Source organism: Acinonyx jubatus, chromosome C2 (genome assembly GCF_027475565.1).
Source record: "Acinonyx jubatus isolate Ajub_Pintada_27869175 chromosome C2, VMU_Ajub_asm_v1.0, whole genome shotgun sequence".
NCBI classification, from domain to species: domain Eukaryota; kingdom Metazoa; phylum Chordata; class Mammalia; order Carnivora; family Felidae; genus Acinonyx; species Acinonyx jubatus.
Window position 1 is genome coordinate 5,698,681 of NC_069384.1, and position 23,944 is coordinate 5,722,624.

At 47.3% G+C, this 23,944-nt stretch overlaps 1 protein-coding gene across 1 annotated transcript; it reads left to right on the top strand.

Annotated features, from left to right (window-relative positions):
• The first annotated feature begins 484 nt into the window (after positions 1-484).
• On the top strand, positions 485-22,786 carry LOC128315102 (cell adhesion molecule DSCAM-like). Its single transcript, XM_053220542.1, has 4 exons — positions 485-1,360; positions 7,548-7,745; positions 9,072-9,374; positions 21,783-22,786. Exons 1-4 carry the CDS (start codon positions 1,231-1,233, stop codon positions 22,133-22,135), a joined length of 984 nt encoding a protein of 327 aa, XP_053076517.1. The 5' UTR covers positions 485-1,230; the 3' UTR covers positions 22,136-22,786.
• The last annotated feature ends 1,158 nt before the right edge of the window (positions 22,787-23,944 follow it).

A 23,944-nucleotide genomic window follows, 5' to 3' on the forward strand; every position in this document is an offset into this window, starting at 1 on the left:
AAGGCAGCCCTGCAAGGTGCCTACTTAGAATAGATATGAATAGATATGATAGCCGTTGTGTTACAGATAAGAACATGGACTCTCAGAGCAGTTAGGTAAACAGCCTGACATTGTACACACAATGTGTAGGGAAGCCAGGGTTTCACTGCGGATCCGTCCATCCCTGGAGTTTATGTTTTCTCCTGAACACACTATTTGAGAAAAACTGTAGTTCTGGCAAGTCCGAGGATTATATTTGACTTAGTTATTAATATCTGCATTCATAATATACAGGAATTAATTACTGCAATGAAATTAAATACCCTAATATGTATCTAGAGCTTATTAATTAGACATTCTTATTCCTTCATAATTGAAATTGTTTCTAAATCTCTTTAAGAGACTGAGAAATTGATGTCCCGATTATTATCTTTCGGAAGCTTTGATGTCTAACTTTTAATCTCTAATCACTCTGCAAAAATTTACATTCTCGGAGTGTTATAATTAGGAAAATAAATAATGTAATGTTAAAAGCTGTGATTCATACATTCTGACTTGTAAAGCATTTGTGAAATGTACTGATGTCATGAAGCAAACCAGGTGATTCCTAAATAACTTTGTAATATGCAAGAAAGCAGTTTCAGCTGTTACCTGAAATTCATTTCAAAAACTGTCCTTAAGAACAGGCTGAAGAAATCTTCTGTTTCCCCCTTTCGTCTAGCCTCACCCCTTCCTTCCTTGATGACATCAGCACACGCTGAAGACATGAATGGGCCATGAGTGGGAATTAACTTTGCTTGGGGGTGTGTGAGTGAGAGCTTTGCTTTAGAAAGTGCTTCATAGTCCTTGACCCTCTCTCCGGCTATTGGCTTTCCCATCATGATCTGCCTGGTCCAGCTTCTGGATGCTTCAGGACACGGCACTGATGGATTTCTGAGACACTTATTGCTATTCAGTGAGGGAAGAATTACAGACCCAGGGGGACTGAAATGGAAGGATCCTTGACCTCAGAATTCCCTCAGCCCAGTCAGCGTGGAAGCTAATGGAGACATTGGCAGGAAAATAGGCAAGAGGCAGAGAAAACATGACAGATGCCCAGATAGCGGTTCCCAACTTTTCGTGTGCATCAGAATCACCCAGGGTCCTGTTCAAAATACCCATTCCAGAACTCCGTCTCCAAAGATTCTGATCCACTTGGTCTAGGGTGGGGCCCAGGAATCTGCATTGTAACAGACATTCTGGGTCATTCTGATGCTGATTGTCTGGAGCCCTCACAGAAAAATACTTCCCCAAGTGTTAGACATGGGTCCCTGCCCCTTAGCACGGGGGACAGGACCTCTCAAGCTTGCCACTCTCATAGCCCATGACTTCTTTCTGCCAGGTAAAATAAGCGAGCTTCCCCACCTTCCTTTCAATGTTCAACTAGCAGAGGAATGCACAAAGGCCAGTCATAATAGGAAGGAAACAGTCATACTAAAGCACTGGGAACATCCCAACTGCATGATCACCACCACCACCTCCCCAACTAATGGAAACATTGATTCAGTGACATTCAAAATATCAACAGAGGTGTGAATTTTGGTCATAAGCAGAAGCGATAACCAGTAAGAGGCAAGTGGCAGGGCCAGAGGCACATGGAAGGGGAGTGTCCAAGTGTCTCATACCTATAATGCTGTAAGCATAGTTGGGGAACTTTAAGGATTCCTGCATTCAGACTGAAAAATATTTATTAAGGTTTTACTTTCCATATGGCCCAGTGATGGGGGTACATCATAAGATGCAAAAAGGCATTCATTTCATCTCAGTAGAGGAATTGGACATTAACCAGGGAACTCAAGCATTTTTCATTTACCTATAAGGACTAGGACTAGGACATGATGGTGGGGGGGGGGGGGCCGTGTGGGGATGATGGGAGGGGCTACTTCAGATCCAACTCTGGGAAGATCCGTCAAGGAGTTGAAAATCTGAGTCCAGGCCGGGAGCTGGCCTGCCAGGCAGGGGAAACAAGAGGCAATGGCTCCTAAGGCATGTTGGAGCAGCAGCATCACTGGAATGCCATGGGCAACAGGGAGGAGCCAGAGGAAAGAGGCAGCCTGGTCGCCAGGCCTCCTGGTCCAGCCTCATGAGTTTGCACTCCACTCTGCAAGTGTTGGGATGAGTTGGCAGAGTTCAGTCTGATGATCACATCACACTGAAGCATCCACAGCTTACAGAACGATGCTTCTTTCGTTTGTGACGAGCTTCATCCAGTAATGTTTACAAACATTAAGCAAATCTACTCAACGTCATGCATCAGTCTCTAGTTCAAAAGAAAAACACAGAACTATTCATTTAGCATCTGCACCACATTCTCTACTAGGGATCATTTTTTTCATTAAATGTTCCCTCTGGAACCACATTACGAGGCCCTAAGAGCCTCCCATTTCCCATTTCGAAGTGGAAACAGTGGGTGACTGGCCCCCCAGCAGATGAGCCCCAGCAGAAGTCTGAAGCTGGGAGCTCTGTGAAGCCCGGTTTACTGCTTGTGTCCTGCACCCCAGAGCTTGTCACCTGTGCCCGGTGGTTCACCTGTGTCATCTCAGATCCCGTGCGGCAGTCTCTGCACACTGCAGTTTGGCACATTTGCAGAGGCCGATTTATGATCTATTTCCTCGACTGCAAAAGACACTATTACTCTGTTCTAATTATGCTAGGACTGTGTCACCATTGTGGGAATTCTTTAGTTATAAGTAGAGCATCTACAATACGTTGTCTGCACATTATAATGGCTGCATGATAGAAGTTGTGTTTCTAGGCATTTTGTTTAGTTTTCCAGAGTTGCAACAAAGATTCATTATGAGGATAGGAGAAATCACAGCAATTGACTGTTGAGCTCTCCAGCCGGTGAAAACAGATGCCCTGGCTGTATCTGCAGCTCTGTTCGCGTCCCTGTCGCTGCTGTGGATGAGGGTACACTTGAAAGTGGGGGTCTGATGGTGTCCGTGTCTGTGTCCGCAACCCCCCCCAACTCCAGCCACAGGGTCTGACACATGGTAGGCACTCAATAAGTAGATTTAAATATCAACCAACTGCCAAGTTCTGAAATCTGAGTAGAAGGGGTGGAAAAGAAAGGATGTTCAGCATTTTAAATAAACAGGACTCGGGAAGTCCATTTGGCCCCTTTCTTTGTTCTCCATTTCCTGGAGATCCTAAGGAGATCCATTTCCTAAGATGTCCTGAGACATCTAACCGGCTAAGTGTCTGTTTGCTAGATGATCAGATGTTTGTAAGTATGTACACAGTCTCTCTCCAGCTCACTTTGTGGAGACTTACCAATGAGATCATCACAGGAGAACTTAAATTAACTTTCTTACTCAAAAGATGTGCAAGGATACAAAGACACGTGAAATGATATGTGTTCGACTTGGTCCAGGTTTTTGGGTCATATTAACCTGGAAGTCATCCCTTGGTTCACCATCCACCCATCTGGGCCGAGAGCATGTACAAGCGCCCTTGGTGCATGAAAGGGCTAGACCAGGAATGAGTGGGAGCTCCTGTCCTCACCAGCTCTACTTTTCAGCTCTTTTCTGAAGCATGGGGAACTCTCCAGCATCTGGCTTTATGATGTTTAAGGGGTTTTTTTTTTTTCTGCCAAACCTTCTCTAAATTGAGTTTCAAGCCTTCCTGATCAGCCTACCAAATGTCCCTCCACCCTCTTCCCAACAAACAGAACGTTTGTTCCAATCCTTACCAAGTGTTTGGCACTCAGGAATCGTGGGCCAGGCCCCAAGATCTACAAGGCCCCATCACCACCATGTCTCACAACAGCCCTGTGGGTGGGTGAGATGATAACCCCACTCTCAGAGATGAGGGAAGTGGGCATGCCTGATGAGCTCACAGCCAGCGAGTAGTAAAACTGAGTCAAAGGCAGACAACCTAACTCCAAAGCTCCTCCTCAACTGCTCCGTGTTGCTGTTGAGTGGAGACCATGATTCCCAGGGGATATCTACGGACTGAGTAGACTTCCATATCTACATAAGAAGAGTTTACAACATGGATGGAATCTTTTTTTTTTTAGACTTTGAAAGCACATGCACACCCGGAATGGTACTAGACATCGTCCTGCAGGAAAATGCCTGATGGGGTGAGGAGTGTGCCATGTGTAATGAGCCCTTGATAAATACTTGTTCGTTACGCAATGGGAATGTTCAGGCCTCCACAGCGTCATCACCATGTGAAGCTGAGCCCACAGCACCTACAAGATAGGACTGGGAATAGCAAGGAATAAAAACAGATTAATACCTAGATCACAGTACACATGACATGTTTTATAACCCTATTATCCCCCAAATCCTCTCTTATCCTGAATTCAGGATGATTAAAATAATTTGATTCAATGGGCAGAAAAGCTTAATTTAGGTTTAGACCCAGTGTTCAAAAGCCAAGAGTTATTTGTATCACTCACCTTCTAATTTGTTAGCTGTTTAGCAAGCATGATGGCTCATCACTAAGTTTTATTTCTATTAGAATGTTGGGGAGCCAAATAAAATGCTTTCCATGCAAGGACAGTAAATCTCAATGGGTATTTCCTTAGTAGCTTAGCTGGTAAGACCTACAAAGAAGGTTAGCAAGTGGAATCCAAGTCAGATTTTTATTTTAGCTGCTATCATAGGAGTTATCATACAGAAGAGTTCAATTGAGGTACAAAACAGCTCCCAAACCTGATTATTTTTAAAAAATGTGTCAACTACCTCAATATTCTACCAACTGAGATCATTTTGCCTCTAGGAGGCTTGCTTAGAGCAGGACAGAACTGCAAGCTGTGGTTCAAGGAAAGTAATACCATGACCTATATTTCCAACATTATCAGGCCATTGGTAAAACTGTCCTCATCTAGAAGAAAAAAAAAAGGATAATGAACAAAATTAACTTAAAAAGAGTTCTAGCTTTGAATAGAGACTGACATGCATAACTTGACCATGGAATTTTCCACATAGGGAGATCTCAGTGAGAAAGGGTCCTGCCCCACTATGGGTGGGCAGGCTTGGTGGGAGGAAACACGGCAGGGGGAGAGGGATGGGAGTGAGGAGATTTCGTCCTTGAAGTGAGAAGATCAAACTGACATCCCCGCCCCCGCCCAAGCATCCATGCCAGGAGTAAATCTGATCCACGGCTGTCTTTGCAAGAAACTGAAAGAGGAATAAAAATGTGAATCCTCAAATCTTATGTAAGGGACTGGGTAATTTTCTGGAAAAGATTCATTAGCATTTAAATAACAAGCCCCATTTATCGAAGCTCTACTTATGAAGTCCGTAGTACCTGGAAGATATTTAGCCTCCTACCCGTGAGAATGTTTTTCTGTCTCTTTGAGGACCTCTCTCCTAGCATTTCAGTGGAGAAAATGCAATTATCATTCATACCTTGCTGTCCAGAGAGCTTGGTGCTCGAGCATAACACATTTACATTCTAATCAAGGCAAAAAAAAATACCTTCCAATAAAGTCTTCTGTGGAATTTTGCAAGTAAGTGATGAAATGTGTCTTAAAATCAATGCCCCAAAGAATATGCACCAAGACGAAGCATTTTGATGACCCAGGAAATCTTAAAATATATCGATTTGGCTGCCATTTTAATGCTTCTCTCCAGCATTGTAGAATGATGGATTAGGTTCAAAGCCCAATAACTATAATTTTCCAACAAGAAGAAAATCTTCCATTTAAAAAGAAAGTCATTTCACTACATTCAATTGTCTGCCTCCCATGATCCAACATGGCATTACACACAAGCCAGTGTCATGGCAGACACTGTATTAGACACTTAGATGTCCAGCATGAGGACATGTGTGGTCAAGTGATGGGCAATCTCTGAACCAAAACATGGAGTCTTGGGCTCCATTTTTTACCACTTAATAGCTGTGTCACTTTTCCTCTCTGAGCTTCCATTGTCTCATCCGTAAAGTGACCCTGGGCTGAGTGTATCCATCCAGGGGCCTATGTGTACTGGAGATCATCATGGGCTCTGTGAATGGACCCAAGGATGAACATCCTTACCCCTACCCTGGAGAAACTTCCAGGCCCATGAAAACACATAAGTAAGTCACTGTAACAATGCCAAGGAATGGCCCCCTCGGCGTTGATCTTCTGACACTGCCTCATTAGGGTTGAGCAGTAAATATAGACTGTTGTGTTTAGAAGTCTCCAGGACATTTTGAAATATAACTGCATAAAATTCCTTTTTTAGAAGCAGAGAATTCAGTGGTGTAAAAGGCCCATCTAGGACCTTATGTTGCCTATAGGCCAGAGCCCAAGAAAAGGTAACTGAGCCTCTCTATTCCCTATTCCACAGGGTTCTAGAAAAGACAGTGTTGCTTGTCCACTCCAGTGTCCCCCCAAAGAGCTGAACTAAGAACTCTGTCCACTCATTGACCTGCTGTCTTTGGTTCCAGATTTAGAGAAAATGAAACCAATCTGGTGCCAGCCTCCATATATGTAAATCTCTGGTTTTGAGGAAGGCAGACATATGAAATCCAGATACCCATTAACCATGTGTTCTCCACATTGAATGACCCACGTCTTTGACAAAGTTCAATTCCATTGAAGACATATGTTAACATATGCAAAAGACTGAGTATTAGGACAAGAGGGTATCACCATCTTGGTCTAGGAACTTGAAATTTAGTTGATGAGTAAAACAGCCCTGATCAAGGCAATGAGTAAATAGAAAACCACAATAACACAGGAGATGCCTGGAGCTGCTGTAACAACATACCACAAACTAGGTGGCTTAAAAGAACAGAAATCTATTGTCTTCTGGGAGCCAGAAGTCCAAATTCAAGATGTCAACATGCTCCTTCTGAAACCTGTCAAGAAAGATCCTTCCTTGCCTCTTCCTAGTTTCTGGTAGTTGCTGCTGACAGTCTTTGGCATTCCTTGGCTTGTAGCCCCAGCACTTCAATCTCTACTTCCATTGTTCCGTGGCATTCTCCTCTCCTGTTCTTATAAGGACACTAGTCCTGTTAGATTAAAGGACTACCCTGGTACAGTCTGACTTTATCTTGACTAATGACATCTACAGTGACCCTATTTCCAAGTAAGGTCACATTCTGAGGTACTAGGGGTTAGGATGCAGACATACCTTTTGAGGGGACATGAGTCAACCCATAACAACACCTTAAGGTAGGAGAACCATTAAAAAACAGACCACGTTAGAGCATATTTGGCCACGCATGGAAGATGGTGGCTATTCTCTGGAAGTTTAAGTGATGTGCGTTGAGCCACGAAAACATTAAGGGCCAAGAGAAAGGTTTGAATCCATAATTCCTTAGTCCAAATCTAACATTCTTTACCCCACAGGACTTTTTAGAGTGCTTAAGTATCACATAAATGTCTCAGACCACAAGAGAAAAGAAATGAATCCTCTAGACAAAAACAGAAGGAAAGGCTTCCAGGATGCATGAGTCTTACAGGGGCATCTTAAGGCTGGCGGGGGAGGGGGGGGGGTGGGCAGGGGAAGAACCACCGTCAACACTTTGATCACAACTGATCATACTCCTAGAGACTAAGACATACATTATTCTTGGCCTCTTCACAGATCCTACCACCAGGAGGAATGCCAAGGCAGGACCCACAGCAAGAAACCGGTATGCCAGCCAGTGGACCCTCAACAGACCCCACCCCACCATTTCAGCACACACCCTCACCACAGACTGGAGGCTGCCGACGCCCAGGGCTGCGGGATCAATGGACAAGGAGAGTGACAGTTACAGTGTCAGCCCCTCACAAGACACAGGTAGGGGTCTGCACACCTCCTCCTCAACCCTGGGGATGGGCACGGCCCTCAGATAGCCTTCACAGGCTCCTCCTTATGCTCTTTCAAGGCCACTTTCAAATTGTTAGGCTGTTTTTTAACCAGTATTAATACAACCATGCAGCACTGATGATATCCAGGGCCTGGTGATTTCTGCAGGGCAGAACCAATGGGCATCTCAGATGTCCTGAATCTCAGACTCATGCTGTCCTCTCCTTTTAGTTCCTACCCCACTGAGAGAAACACAGATACTTTAAAATGCTCACCCAAACTGTTGCAGTAGTTTCTGAATATACTCTGAGGGCATGTGACCCGCTACCATCTCTCGGTTTAAGACGTTGCACTGGAGGTGTCATGGCAAGGTCATGGCACCCTCTATAGGGAACATGGGCTGATCCTTTTGACAATTCAACAGGGGTTGATTATAAGGTAAGTCATCCAGTCTGTGCCATCAACCACCAAGATTTCACTTCTGAGAGAAGACAGGACCCAAGAATAGCGCTCGGTTGCCCCAGCCCCCAACCTTAACTCTAGAAAAGAAATTATATCTAAACCTAATAGCTGTAGGAAATTTGAATACTCATTTTCTTTTGTTCTGGCTGATATACTTCAAAAATAATGTTCCAAAGGTGGAGTGTTACCCTGTGCATTTATTTTTATGGCTGTTATTTCTCTTAGAAGAGTCTCAGAATTGCACAGAGGTGATTCAAAACTTTTTCGTGTGTAAAATACAGATTCCTCTGGCCAAGATGCACCTCCTTTTGTCCTGGGGGTTTCCTGGGCCCCACAAAGGGTGGCAGTCACAAAGGATGAGTCCAAGGGATCAGGGGCCATTCTTCCCACTGGCCAGTTTCATGCAGAATCACGGCTTCGTTTCTAACCACTGCCGTGTCTTCCTCGCAAGCTGAACTGCAGAGCTCAAATCATTCGTGTCAATTAAAGTCCCTGAGGAACAGAGTGATCCGCAAGTCAGAGCAGGGGGTGGACACGGCCATTCATTTACACGACACTCCCAATCATCTTAACTAAACGCAGAATTTTTTAAGCATTGCTGATTGACGGGCGTGTCCCAGGCTGGGAGCATCTGACTAAGGCGATTGAGCTGAAACAAAGCTTCCTGAGCCCACTTTACTGAGACGTAAAACACAGGCCCCACAGTGACCGAGGCAGTTCTCGGTCAATGACCCAGGACCCTGCCGGCGTGTACCATGATCTGGGAGAAACAGCCACAAGCCAGAGAAGGCCATCCAGTCGGTGCGACCGTAAAGCAATAATTTATCCGTCTCGTTCTCTCTTTTTATGCTATAGATCGAGCGCGAAGCAGCATGGTCTCCACAGAAAGTGCCTCCTCCACTTATGAAGAACTGGCCAGGGCCTACGAGCACGCCAAGATGGAAGAGCAACTGAGGCACGCCAAGTTCACCATCACAGAGTGCTTCATATCAGACACATCATCTGAACAGTTGACGGCAGGGACAAACGAGTACACGGACAGTCTGACCTCCAGCACCCCTTCAGAATCGGGGATCTGCAGGTTCACTGCATCCCCCCCCAAACCTCAGGATGGAGGTCGAGTGATGAACATGGCGGTTCCAAAGGCACATCGGCCAGGTGAGAAAAGAAATGCGCGGACCACTGTTTAGGAGACTTGTCTTCCTGATTCGCTCTCGTCTGCTATGAAAGCCCATCCTGGTGTTTGGACTCAATGCTCCGTTTGTAGGTTGCTGTGTAATGAACCACCCCAGAGCTTATTGGTTTGCAACAGTGACCGTCGCTCATTTTGTGTACAAATCTGAAATGTAGTCAGGGCTTGGTGGGGCAGCCCATCTCTGTTCCAGTGGTGTCAGCTGGGCAGGCCCACTTAGGTCTGGAGGAGCCCTTCCCAAATGGCCATGTGTAGGATTCTCCACCAGGTGGCTTGGGCTTCTTCGTATCATGGCAGCTCGGCTCTAAAGCAAGTGTCCCAACAGGCAAACAGTGGACGTAGCTGGTCTCTTAAGGCGGGGCCTGGAAAATGACACATCATTTCCGCCATGTTCTGTTGTTCAAGCAGTCAGAAAGCCCAAGGAGCCCCGATGGGAGAGAAGGAGATCCCACTATGTGAGGAGAGGAGGCTCAAACGCAGGGGGCTTGTGTTGTAAAGCTGCTGTACTTAAGGCTTTCAGAAGGAGAGAGGTCTTACCAGGGGGCCAGTGCTTGGGCCTTGGTTTCATCGAGTTACCCAAAGTGACAGTAACTGTCTAGGGTTTGGTCAGCCACTGGTTCAGTCTTTGTCTTGAGCACATGAGAGGGGTCTGGGTGTGTGGATGGCAGCTCTGAGCCCTAAGGCCTACAGGGCCCGGCAGATCATGTACATAAGTGAAGAGAACGGAGAGCAAGGGAAAAGGGGAATGGTGCAGGCGGAAAATTTAAGAGTTCACAGGCTATCTAGAGGGAAGAGACTCCAGCGTGTTCCCGCCAACTAATCCCCAGTGGAAATGGGGGGTTAGGATGAGTGGCTTTCTCAAGAGAAGCCAGAAAGCTTGGTTTTATACGGAGACCCACAGTTTTCAAGTGTTGGGCCAGACACTTGCAAACCATTATACGGGGCAAATAGATACATCTTTAGATGGAATCCGGCCATGGCAGCCAGTTGTACTCGTCATCTGAAGAATCCCTTTTTCTTCTTCACCCTGAAATAGCTGCCTGTAGACTTTCCTTTGTGGACGGCCTCTCCATTCTTGTTGAATCCAGTTTTATTTCTCCTTTTCCCATTTTCTGAACCTCTCTACTAGTCCTATTTCAAAAATTTATCTTCACTTTTAAATTACTGCAATTCCCGTGGGTTTTATGGCATATAGCCCAGCTGAAATGAGCCTTATAAATGCATAAAAATATATAAAAATAAGAATTGTCTAGCCAGCAACTAATCTTCCAAACTGAGTCAAGATTCATGCCAGCTTACAATAAAGAATGATGGCTTCATTTATTTTCATTCTGTCTACCTCCTCAGGGAGAAGATGAGCTGTGATTTGTGGGTGTTTTTATTTCCAGCATTTTTCGTTGTTGGCATTTATTTGCAAGGCAAATGCGATAAAAACATAAGCTCTTTATGGCTGTAAAGCCTGAGAGTGAGGAAGATAGGAGAGGAGAAAATGTGCCCCTGGACATGTTTAACCTTGGTAGCCTTCAGTTGCTGTCTCTGTAAAATGGGCATTGACGTGGGTGCCTACCGTATGGGGTTTGTGTAAGACACGTGTGGCATAATTTGGGTAAAGTGGATACTTAGCAGTTGTTTCTTTTGTTGCTTTGTTGAGGGATTCTCGTGGTGACTCCAGTGTGGTCTCCAGATGTGCGGCTGGCTCCTCTCCTCCCTCCCTCTTTTGTTGGTCTCCCTTCTGTGGCCACTGAGGTCCTCAAAAGCATCCGCCTTATTTGCATATCACCCAGTTACTACGCGACGCTTCCATCGGCAACCATGTTCCCTTGCGTACAAGAGCTCCTGGGTGACATGATGCTCCTATATGTGCAAGCTTTGAATTAATTAAAGGCTTGGGTTTCTTTTTGATGTCTTGTTTGAACAGAAGTTCAAAAAAGTTTGCACTTCTGTTATGACATTGTTGCTTGGATCCATCAGAACAATCGAAAGATCACAACGAGGTCAGGTAGTAGAGTCTTAAAATGCTCTTTAGACTAAAATGAGTTTATAACTTTAGGTAGGAGTAATGTTTCAAGTCAGCACAAGTCCTCATGTCCACAAACTTTGCTTTGTCCACCCTAGATGACTGTATTATTATTAAATATTTCTCAGGCTTTTAGGAAAGCCTTTCAGTTGTGTCTTTATAAGGAGACTACATTCAACACCAGGCACCAACCCCAAGGTTACAATTTATCACTCTGCTGACTGGAGGCTGCCTCAAAATCATCAGTTCCTTGAGTGCTTTCAAACCTCATTCCTACCTGTGTTCCCGTGGTTCTAGATGGTATCAGTCAGTGTCAGCAAAGCCTCCCCAGTCTCTGCCCATCTTTCCCCTCACCTTCGCGTCTTCTTGGGACCCAGAGCTTTTAAATGCAAATCAAGTCAGGGTCAAGTTAAATCAACTTGGCCAGATCCTGGCTCCAGGAAGACAGAAGACATGTCTTAATTGCCTCCAAACTTCTCTCCCAGTGTGTAGCAGATAATCTGGCTGCAGTCAGAAATATCTTGAATGACTTAATGGCACTGAATATATGCTCCCACCCCTGTATGTGACACCTATGGTAGGTGCTTAAAGATATGGAATGAATGCAGATCTCTGTGATAATCACATAGCAGTTATGATGACAAAACTCACCAATTGGCTAAGATATTACAATTACTAGAACTTGTTAGTAAAAAGAACATTTCAGTCCACCCCCTCTTCCAGCCTAACTTTAAATAAAGTGATTTTATTTTCTGTTCTTGCTCTTGACAAGTGGAAAGGAAGTCTCTTCCACAGAAGGGGAGCCCCCCATGCAATGTGAAGGCTCTCACACATGGCAAACATCAGAATCTAGCTTTCGATGTTCAATAGTACTTGAACTCTGCATTTACTGAATTTTTAGGATGTTTATATTTTATGTAAAATTCCAGTTGTACTATTGTTTTATTTTCTGCAATAAGGGATGGTTATTTCCATCTTTAAAAACAAAAGACAAGCCAAACTCTATCTTCCTCTGAGAAACAGCTGGAAAGTTTAACAGCTTCTTTCCCTCTTGGTCAAGGCAACTTCCAATACTTTGATTACAGTAGCTGTTCTTGGGTTCGGGTAGCATCCTGAGCCAGTTTCTAATGTCTTGAATTACTGCTCCTCCTTTATTCATGAGATTTATCCTCATGCCATCAAGAAATGCCATTGCACGAAGCTACTAAAATCCATTTAAAGGTTCGCATAGGCCACCTAATGCATCCTGGCCTCGGGAGCATCTGGAGAAGGGTTGGTCCACTTAGATCTCTGCTCTCACACTCTGGGACCCCAGCCTTAAATATATACCCATCAGCCCCTCCCGTGATGAAGGCACTTGAGGTTTTCTGGCCGGAAGTGGCCACTGCCTGCTGTTGACTTGTTGGTTCTCTGAACAACCAGTTACATGAAGCAGTTTGGGGGGCTTCAGTGTTCGGATCCATCTATGCCCTCCTGGATGTGTGCATTTATCCAAAGAGAAGAGCATGGGCGAGAGGTGCTTACCTGAAGGGCAAGCCATCCTCTGCTCCCTTCGCGACCTCCAAAGAAGGTTTCTCTTCCTGCTCTCAGCTACTGCGATCGTGCTGTCTCCCCTCCGAAGCCCATGTGGTTCTCGTGCTGGCTCTTGAATCAGAATTACACTCCAGAGAGAGCTTCACTGCCCCAAATCCCCCTCTTCAGCCTCGTTCTACCTCCATCTCCCTCGTCCTCTGAGGACATTGCTCTGCTCGGGGAAGGTCACCTGGTGCAGACTCCCTCCTCCTGACCCAGGGTGCCACACAGTTCCTCTCAAGCAGGTCTGCCTCCCACCTTCCCTAATCCCGCCGGGTTGAGCGGCTGGGGCCCCGTGCCTCAGACTTGCATCGTTCTCTTTTTTGCACTCGTTAAAATTAGATTTTCAAGTTTCGATCATGAATGTTATTCTAAGAGCTATGGAAAGGGTCTCCTTTCAAGTGCAAGTATCTCTGATATTCCCACACGCTCACACACCCTGCACACGTGCGTGGTTCTGGCCTCCATCCTTCTAGAGATGTCCCTGACCCTTCTCTCCCGGCCTCTCAGCCTCCTTTTTCCCGTCAGCCTGTATTTTTTGAGTGCTCCCTCAGTAACTGGCCCCACTTCCAGAGCTGGAGATACGATGATAGACGAAACCCACAAACACCCTGTCTTAAGGCAACTTGCATTCCTGGAGGTGGAGACAGACACTATTCAAGTAAGCAAATAATACAGCTTCAGATGGTGGGGAGTTCTGGGAAGGGAAGTAACTGGGGAAAGGGACAAAGCCTGGCAGGGGTCAGGAGTTGGGGAGAATGGCCAAGGAAGGCTTCTGGGAGCAGTGAGACGTGAGCTGAGATCTAAATGGTGGCTGGGGCAAAGAAAGCCTGACAGACACCATAAAGGGACAGCGGTCCAGGCAGAGGGAAGTGCAAAGGCAGGAGACTGGAATGAGCTTCACATTCACCTCGTGGAACAAGACTTTGCTCTGAGCTGACAAACTCTCCAATGCTCCCATAGTATTTATAGTTAGAAGGACCCTGGGGCCATTAGCAACACCTCTGAATATTGCTGTACGCCCTTGCCCTGGATAGACCTAAATATTCCAAGGAGCTCTTCCTGGCTCCCTGCTGGGAAACCGATGTCTTTGATGTGCATTTGTGATTTTGTCTTCTTAAGGACTGACTTGTTATTTTAGTGTGACGTCTCCAGAACATAGGAAGTGATGGTGGACTTGTTCTGAGGGGCTCGCCTTTTGCACCGGCCTCCTCCCTTTCACTAGTTCCAGGTGCCCAGGCTTTCCCATCCTTCCGAGGGCTCTCACGTGTTTATCGTAGGTGCTGCCGTCGTATCTGTCCTCCAGTTCCTAAGTGTGCATTCTTTTGTTCTGACTGCCTGTTCTCGGACTCTGAGCCCTTTAGCTCAGTTTTTCTTGGCTGGCTTATTGGGATTCAGCTTGGGTTGCTTAGGAGCCAGGCCACGGGTAGTGCAAGATAAGGAGGAGACCCGTGCCTGACAACGTGTGAGGGAGAGGCAGGAGGCCCACCTGTGTCCTGCTGAGCGGCCAGAACGAAGGTTCTAGATTCCAGTGCCATGGATGACAGGCAAAAAGTTTTGCCACAGTGCAAGTCTGGCATCTCCAGAAAGACACAAATGTTTTACACTCATTTATGCAACCCACATTTATTGGATATCTTCTCTATAAAAAGATACCGCACCGGGTATTATCCTAAGACATAAAAATGTTAACATATTAAACCAACACTTCCCACAGTCTCCTTATTTTATCAGAATAGCATGTAGTATAATAAACAGCAGACAAAGAAACCTGAAGACACAAGGCAGATAAATGAGGAGATCCAAGAAACAAGGTCCAAATCCAGCCTATGGAAGACAGGGACACCCCCACACACACATACACACACACACACACACACACACACACACACACACACACACACAAAAGTGAGATGCCATGATAAGCCAGGAGCAACTCAAAGGTGCTGGGAATATACAAAAATGTAAGAAGACAGCAAAGTCCTGTGTGGACACAGCTGGCCCCAACTTCTAACGTATCTTATATCCCAAACTTGGAAGCAACAAGCTTTAAATTCAAGTGATACAGTCAGTCCTCTCATGTTGAAATCCCTTGTGTGGTTGCCCATTGCTCTCAGGATAAAGACTCATGGGGCTTTGAGAAGCCAGTCCCGTCTTCCTCACCCATCAAGACCCCTGCTTTCTGGGCTCCTCAACTCCACAAATGTCTATTTCCTCTGCCTAGAATCCTCTCACGTCCGGATTAACTCAGTCCTCCTGTGGGATGATTCAGGGCACACGGGTCTGCCAGCCCCCTGGTGGAGCAGGTCTAAGACTCCAACCGGGCCACCCTCTCAGTAGTCCCCAGCGTGTGGGTCCTTGTGGATCTTTTGTGGGAGCTGGAGCTTCCTTGAATCTCACGGCCCCCTCCTCACCGGGTGCTCCAAACACCCTGCTCAGTGGTCCTGACCTTGCCCAAATGCTGGGGCAGGTCTTCTGGTCCTGTTTTTTATTCAGAACTACTTGATTTCAGAGGAATCGTAAGCAGCAACAAACTCAAAGCCCCGCTTCATACCTCAGTGTAGTTTTTAAAGTTCACCAGTGAGTAGGAAGATCGCGGTATTGATGAGCTCTTAAAAATGCATGAAGCCTCCTAAGTACAAGCCAAGAATGGTAACAGAATCAGCACACACGGGCCTCCGCTATCGGTCTCGCATTATTTATTTAGGGGTTTTCCTGCTTGCCTTTTGGGAGCGAAGATTCATTTACCAAGAGAGGTTCATTTACAAGTTTTCATTACCTTGCTTCAGCATTAATATTAAACTCAAAAAGTGTTAGATCTCGTTTGGCTCCAGAGTGGGCAGACTCCAAGCTCACCCTTTGTAAGTAGCTCTTTGATGTTGTAGCATCATTACAAGCCTGATCTGTGTGGTTCTTAGTGAAAGTGCTGGAAGCATTCTTTGCTTCTTACCTTTGCATCAATACCCAGCCCCATCCAAGCATAGAAATGAAGCCTTGTTAGAAATTGATGAAAGTTCCTTTGTATTTGGCCCCAGAGGACAGCCAAGCCCCCCGGGACTCTGGTTCACTTTCATTCCCAAAGAATTTGTTGTGAAAGCATCCGCGTGCTCTCTTAGGTGCATGGAGGGGGAAGAGGGCTATTGCAGTGTGAATTGGAATCATAGCCTCCCCAAAATGCATTTGTTTGTTTCATACTTACCCCCGGATTCCTGATACAGATGTGCTTACCTAGTGTCCACAGGTGAGATAGTGAAGAGCATAAGGAAGGCTTAAAGATGCCCTTGGAACTCACCGTGCCCCCTTCTCTTGACTACAGATAAGATGCAAACACCAAAGGGTCACAGCACCGTTTCGAGGCAAAGGCAAGAATTTTGCATGAAACCCAGAAGTTGCTAGCTCATGCTCTTACCCCATCCTAATCTCCCACTGCATCGGGCCACATCAGAGGCAGACCCCGTGGCCACTGTTGCATGGGAACCGTCCCTCGCTCTCTCCCAAGAACCGAGGCCATAACTCCTTGTGGACCAGTAGAAGCTGAGCAGTGAAATCCCTTATTCTGATTGAGTTAAATGGTTTTCAGATAAAATTAAAGAAAAATGAGGGTCCACTTGGAATTGTGAACTTTTGCCCCTTTAAACTATGGTTTCTCAACAGCACAATGAGCACTGGAAGCAGGGTCACTTTTTCTGGCAGGGGGTGAAGGGGAGGGGTTGTCCTGTGCTTTGTAGGGTTTTAAGCAGCATCCTGAGCCTGTGTGCAGTAAAGGCCAGTAGCAGCCACCTCCCAACTGTGACATCCAAATAGTCTTCAGACATGGCCTCCTGCTTCCTGAGGGGTAGAATCACTCTTTGCTGAGAACCACTGGTCTAAACTCTAGACGTTTCCTTCCCTAGTGTGGGGTATGCCAAATGGCTGGAAGCATCGCCCGAGAATAGATTCATGGAAGGCACATCACTATAGATTTTCTGAATCAATGCATTCTTGCTCTTTTTCCATATCGATTTTGCCATCCTTCTTCCAAAGCTGAAGTGCATTCAAACTGTGTGTGCGTCTGAGCATCCTGAGAAAGTTCAGGAAGTTTTGCTTTCCCAATAGGAGGGAGCGTCTCCTGGCTTCAGATAAGTGACACAGGTTCACTAGAGCCGTTTTCACAAGGCTGGGCCAACGATGGCTGGAAGCCCCCTTGGGGGTGATGGCAGGCTCTGAGTATGCCATGCACCTGCTGGGGGGTATGGGGCCATCAGAGGGTCTGTGCTGGTTCATGACTGGCATCAGTAAGCAAGGTGGTTAGGGACAGAGGGAGAAATCAATGCCACTCGTTCAGTGTTAACTTTCAGAGAGACTAGTGGCACCGAAGGTCCCAGGGGCAGTGACAGGAAAATGAGGAATGGACCGTTATGTCAACAATAAGGCATAACATTGAACAATGGCTGCGCCACCCCCTCCCCCCCTAGTCCCTGGAGGTGGATGTCTCAGGGGCACAGGAGGGACAGCCTGTGATCTGGAGTTTGCAGCCTGAGGAAGTATGCAGAGGCCCCGAGGTAGGTGGGTATGGCCAGGAGAGGGGACAGGGCCACACCCTCACCTGTGATCTGCACGCTGGGGGCCCATGTGGCCGTGTCCTCCTCCACTCCTGTGCTGCATCCCATCTGCTATGGCTCTTTGTCTCCCATTTTCATCCCCTGCCCAAGTTCTCTGTCTCGTGTTTCTTCCCTCTGCTTCCCTCTGTGTGTGTGTGTGTGTGTGTGTGTGTGTGTGTTACCATCGCTCATTCCGCCTCTGTCTCTCCATCTCTGTCTCTGTCTCTCTCTGATCACTCTCTGATCTCTCCATCTCTCTCTGTCTCCGCTCTCTCAGCCCCGTTCCCCCCACTCACCCCACCCTGACCACCCGTGTCAACCCCTCTGACTGTGGTCCGGTCCGGCACCTGAGCCCCTAAGCTCAGCCCCTCAGAGCACCTTTTCCCAGGTGTCCGGACCCCTCCACCCCCACCCTCACCCCACGTCTCCGACACAAGGGCCAGGCCTGAGGAGCAGGGCACAGTGGGGAGACTGCTCACAACACACAAATGCATGAATTAAAACCCACAAAAATCAGTGGGCAGAGTGTGCCCGGAAGTTCCATTTGGGACTCTTCCCCCGTCACCGTGTTTGCATTCATGCTGGGTTTGGGAAAGTAGCTAACAGGATCTAGCTAACTAGGAAAGTGCTAGAAGTGCAGGCCGTTATGGAAGTAGGGCAGAAGGAAGACGTGGAAGGCGGCTTTGGGGCCCCCATATCCTTTCCCTTCCAACCACCAGTATGTGAGCCTGGGTCCTTCTACCTGTCCCTTCTCCTGTGCATTTCCACTTCTCCTTCGGTGGCAGCTTCTCCCCAGGGCTTCCTCCCCTCTGTGAGTCACACACACACACACACACACACACACTCACACATGCATACACACCTACACGAGCACAGACACACACATAATCACATGCACACACATACACACATACATATACACACAAACACATATGCACCCGCCCGCACACACAGACCCATGCACCCACATAGATACATGCACACACACGCACACAAACATGCACACACAGTTACAAGCACACACACATCCACACAGATAACACACACGCGTGCGCACGCACCCCACTTCCCTTGCCATCTGTGTGCTGGTCACTGCATGCGTGTCGCTGCCACCCCTGCCCCCTCCTACCCGCACTATTTCACCCCTTCCCTCTGCTCTTTACTTCTTGGAGAAGAGGGTCCACATGAGGGAAACAAAATGAGAAGGAGAAAGAAGGAAAGAGGAGGGGTAAGGCAGAGTAAAGCAAAGAAGAGGAGTTTAAGTAACAAATGATTGAATCCTCCTGAAAATAGAGGCAAACCCCATTGAAACTGGTTTTACTGGAATCAGCGCTAAAGCCATGCGTTTGTGGCCACAGCGGGTTGACACGCACAAGGATGCCAAGGGCCACGCGTGCCTGACGGAGGTGACTGTAGACTTGAGCTTCTCCGGGATCACTGGTCCTCTCACACGTGTGGGATGACTCCAGAGGGTTCTGGTGGGTTCTCGTCAGGGTGTATTGCTCCACAGAACATTAGAGAAGATTCAGCGGCTGGGGGTGGGTCAGCTAGGGAGGCTGGAGTGTGAGGGACTCAAAGACCTGCTCACTGTGGAGATAGATGCCTTCAAAGAGGCTCTGCTCCCTGCTGAAGGAGATCCAGCCCATCCCAGACAAGATTTAAGGACATCTGTGTGAGTGTCCTGTGGCCGCCATAGCAAAGTACCACGGACTGGGCGGCTCAGAACAACACAGATTTATGCTGTCACAGTTCTGGGAAGGCAGAATTCCAAAATCGGTGTCAGCAGACATGTGCTCCCTCCAGGAGCTCCAGGGGAGAGCCATTTCCTTGCTGCCTCCAGCTGCTGGGGGCTGCAGGTGCTCCCTAGCTTGGGGGCAGCACCTCTCCACCCCTCCTCCCCTCTTCACATGGCTCCTCCCTCTTCTCTTGTCTCCAGTCTCCCTCTGCCTTTCCCTAGAAGGACACCTGTCCCCAGACTTGGCACCCACCCCAAGTCCTGATGACTTCATCTCCAGATCCTTAACTTAATTACATAAGCGAAGACTTTCTCCAAGCAAAGTCACGCTCACAGATTCTGAGGGCTGGGACATGGACATATCTTGGGGAGTAGGGGGTGGGCACTAACCAACCCACTGAAGACAGAAGCCAAGGTAGAAAGAAGAGTTCCCAGCTCATTCCCCTGGCAGGTCTCCAGGCCATTAACTTCAGACCTTCTGAGAAGGGAGATGTCTGACAGCAAAGCCGTTTCGCATGCATTATCTAATGAAATCCCCACCACAACTCCGTGTGGTGGATTCTGCGAGTACCCCCATTTTATGAGTGAGGAGACTGAGCCCAGATTAAATGCAGGCAACGTCTTCCAGACCTCTGCTCCTAAATCGCTCAGGGAAACGAGCAGGCGGAGGGCAGGACGCTAAGAAAAGCGGGTGTGCCCCTATCCAGATTGTCAGCGTCGTCAACCCGTAGTCAGGTTTTCCAGTCCCCTTGTCTCTCACTGGAGCGATGAGTGCATGAGTTCTCTCGGATCTGCAGGCATCTGAAGAACATAGAAGACGGAAGGGTGCGAGAACTCAGTCTCCCTGGTGGTACTTGGATTGGCACGTGGGGTGGGATTTTAATGGACATAAAGTGCCTTTAATAAACACAGCTCACCACCGATTACTCGGGTGCTTTCTTCCTCGTAAGGGCATGAATTATTAAGAAAGCTCATTTGCAGGATCCACACTGTCAAAAGGGCTAATTAGAGCATCGTACAACTTAATAAAGCTTTGCCTGAAAAGTGGATCACTCAGAGATAGTCACAGAGAGTTGTCAGGCCTTCAGTAGGAGAGCGCGGGCAGCCTTCGTACACAAAGATGTGGGGGCTGGGCTCTTTCCGTTACTAAGGATTTTCAATTCTCCCCCACCTTTCTCAGCTACCCCAACCCTCTGATCACGAAATCGAACGTGAGAGCCCTTGCAGGCAGAGAGCAGCTATCGTGGGCTTTGTCTTTTCATGTCAAACACATTTGTTCTACCTCATCTAGGACCTGAGCACCCTGCAATCCAGCTGGGACCAAGAAACTACTGCTTTGCAAGGGGCTTAATAAGTCCTGTTCATTCAGTGGGGACTTAGCGGGATAGAGAGCCATTCCCGAATCTGTCGCAACGCTTTGCAAATATGCCACGGGTTCAAGATTCAGTTGGATCTCAGAAACAGCACGAGGCATTCTTGACCTACGTTTTCAAATCACCCTGGGGGTAAAGGAATGCCACGTTTTCCTAAGTCTGAGAACAAAATGACAAAAGAATAATAGTCATGTAAATAAATAAACGAGCAAATGAATATAATGGGCTTATTCAACTCTCAAGAATAAAGATGGGTCACTGCTTTTAGGAAATGGGATGTGTAAACACCCACCCACACCGTCCTTCCCTTTCACCATGAGGCCACCCTCCATTCAGAAGCCAGGATCCTTGGGTCCTTTTCTAGCTCACTGTTCTATTCCCTCTTACATTCCATGGACATCCTCTGAGCTCAGACCATCACCATGCCTCCTGCACCTGAACATCCTCCCGTCTGGCATCCTGGCTCAGGACAGCACACCCCAGCCCGCTTTCTAACCAGAACCGCCCACCCACCCAGTGTGCCATGGAGAAGTTACAAGTGAGCCAAAACAGTGAGCCCCTCAGCCCCCAGATGGCCGGGAAGAGCGCCCCGCATTCATCCCAGCTGGTTGCTGCACAAACACTCCTTGTCTGTGTGCGTCCTGGAGAAAGAAAGACCCGAAGCCCTGGGCTAACCGATGAGCATTACCTTTTCCTTGGCATCGCTGCCTCCCTCCTCAAGCCCTGTGCTCCCCCCAGTGCTTCCAGTCACCACCCACGGGGTCCAGTGTACCACACTTTGTACCTGGGGCGTGCTGTCGCCTTTGAGGTATGTTTTTCTTTCCATGGTGGGATTTTGAAGGATCTTGTTACCTCTCTTTCTCCTGCTGAAGCATGGCACTTAAGAGCCTAAGCCAAGGTGCCCTAGAAAAGCCAGTGGGACGCCTGGTGGGACGGGTGTCAGGACAATTCCACCTGCTTTTGTAGTGAGCTCTGACAAGGCGTCCTGCAAAGCAGTGGCGAGGTCCAGTGACATCTCCGGCTCTAAACGCTGAACGACATTAGGCACCTGCTTAGCAGATGAGGAAGCCAACTAACCACTCTGTGTTTCCTTCCAGGTGACCTCATACATTTGCCTCCATACCTTAGAATGGACTTTTTGTTAAACCGAAGCGGTGCCAGCACCAGCAGGGACCTGAGTTTAGGGCAAGCGTGCTTGGAACCTCAGAAAAGTCGGACCCTGAAGCGACCCACGGTCCTTGAACCGATCCCCATGGAGGCGTCCTCCTCCACGTCCTCCACGAGAGAGGGACAGCAGTGGCAACAAGGGGCTGTGGCCACATTACCTCAGCGAGAGGGAGCAGAGCTGGGACAGGCAGCTAAGATGAGCAGCTCCCAAGAATCCCTGCTTGACTCTCGGGGCCATTTGAAAGGAAACAATCCCTACGCAAAATCCTACACCCTGGTATAACAAATAGCATGACTGGACAGCAGTTGTAAATACAATTTAAAAAATTCAATCAAAGCTACCTTTTTTTTACGGAATTCCAATATTTATAATTAAAGAAAATTGCCAAAATATATTAAAAAAAAAAAGAGAAAATACTGAAACCACAGACAGTGCAAAGACTCTCCTGCTTTTTTTCTGTCTGAGTGTGAGCTCCATCTGCCTGGGCATCTGATTTTTTGGGAAAGAAGTCCAGTTTTATGATCTTCACAGGCTATTGCATTTTTACTGATTTTCTACAAAGTGCATGGGGGACTAATTAAACCTTCTGACTAGAAGTTCTATCACACAAGATTTAAGAACGAAAACAGGAAAAAAAATTTACCCTCTTTGTGAATTTAAAAGGAACCTTGATTTGGGGGCAGGGGGGGAGACTTCAGTCACGTTTGCACACCTTTCTTTCCCATTAGAAACTGGGTCTCAATTTGACCTCCTTCTGTTGTTAATTAGGATGAGTGCCGTCAGTGAAGGGGTTGGGGGGGAATCAATTTGATTTTCTTTTTTTCTTTCTGTTTATTTTTTAATTTAATGAGACACTCTTTGCATTTTGTCTAAGCGAAATAAAAAAGGAAAGGTTGTCTGCCTTTATTTTGGTGTCTACCTCTCTTGTCTCCTACTGATCGCTGGGTCCGCCTTCCTCTTGACTCTCATGTTTGCGAACACCAGGACTGACCCAGACAGAGCCCAATTTAATGAACCAGAGAAGATAACAGCACTCCAAGCTCCTCAGGAATGGCTGAGAAGAGCACAGAAGACACAGCTGGTCCCGACCATAACCGGGGGCTGGCCAGGTGTTCTAAGCTTCCCAGATGTTCCATTCCTTCCGTGCCTTTCCACAGCACTTCGCCCTCTAGCTACGCCAGGGGTCAGCAAACCATGGCCCACGCACCAAATCCAGCCAGCTGCTGCTTTTGTAAATAACACGTAATTGGAACACCACCATGTGCACCATTTCCATTTTGTCTATGGCTGTTTTGTGCCACGATGGCAGAGTTGAGTAGTTACAACAGAGATGGTATGGTCTGTAAGGTGGAAAATATTACCATCTGGCCCAGTACAGAAACGTTGGCAGACTCCTCCTCTAGAGTCCCACAGGTAGCACCAGCTTGCTGGAGAAACGGAGAGAGGACCAGGGAATTCTATGCACCCTGCCCTCCGGGACCTGTTCTGTCACCACCATGACTGGTATCTAAATTTGCAATAGACCATGTTAGAATATGTTGCCTCTGATTCACTCCTCTGTACCCGGAGGAAAACCAGCCAATAGTAAGTGAAGTTCCTCTGAAATTCAACGTTTAATTTTTTTTTCCTCCGAGTTTAAATTATTTACCACGTGGCTCATCCTACCAGAAAACGTACTCTTAAGTAGTCTGAACTTCATTCTTCATCCCATGACACTTAACACGGTGTGCTTTAGAAAGTGCACATCATCCGCCCACGGCACCCACACCCACACCCCATCCCAGACTCTCTTAGGTCTTCACAACAGGGGTCTGGCATTGATCAGAAAACTTGATCAAATGCCCATGGCAGCTCAGTTGCCCAGGTAACACACTACACAAGTACCTTTCTCTCTCTTAATAGTCTCTACAGGCTCCTATTTAAGCCACCAGCACAGACTGGTGCCAGTTATTCCCATCTGAGGACATGTTCAGAAATGTCTTTCCTGTTCTCCCCTTCCTTTCCTCCCTCTTTTCCATCACTGCTTCCTTCCATTTATTTTCCAGGTAGGCACATTGGCCTACCTAGCCTGCAGACCAGGTCCACAACTCA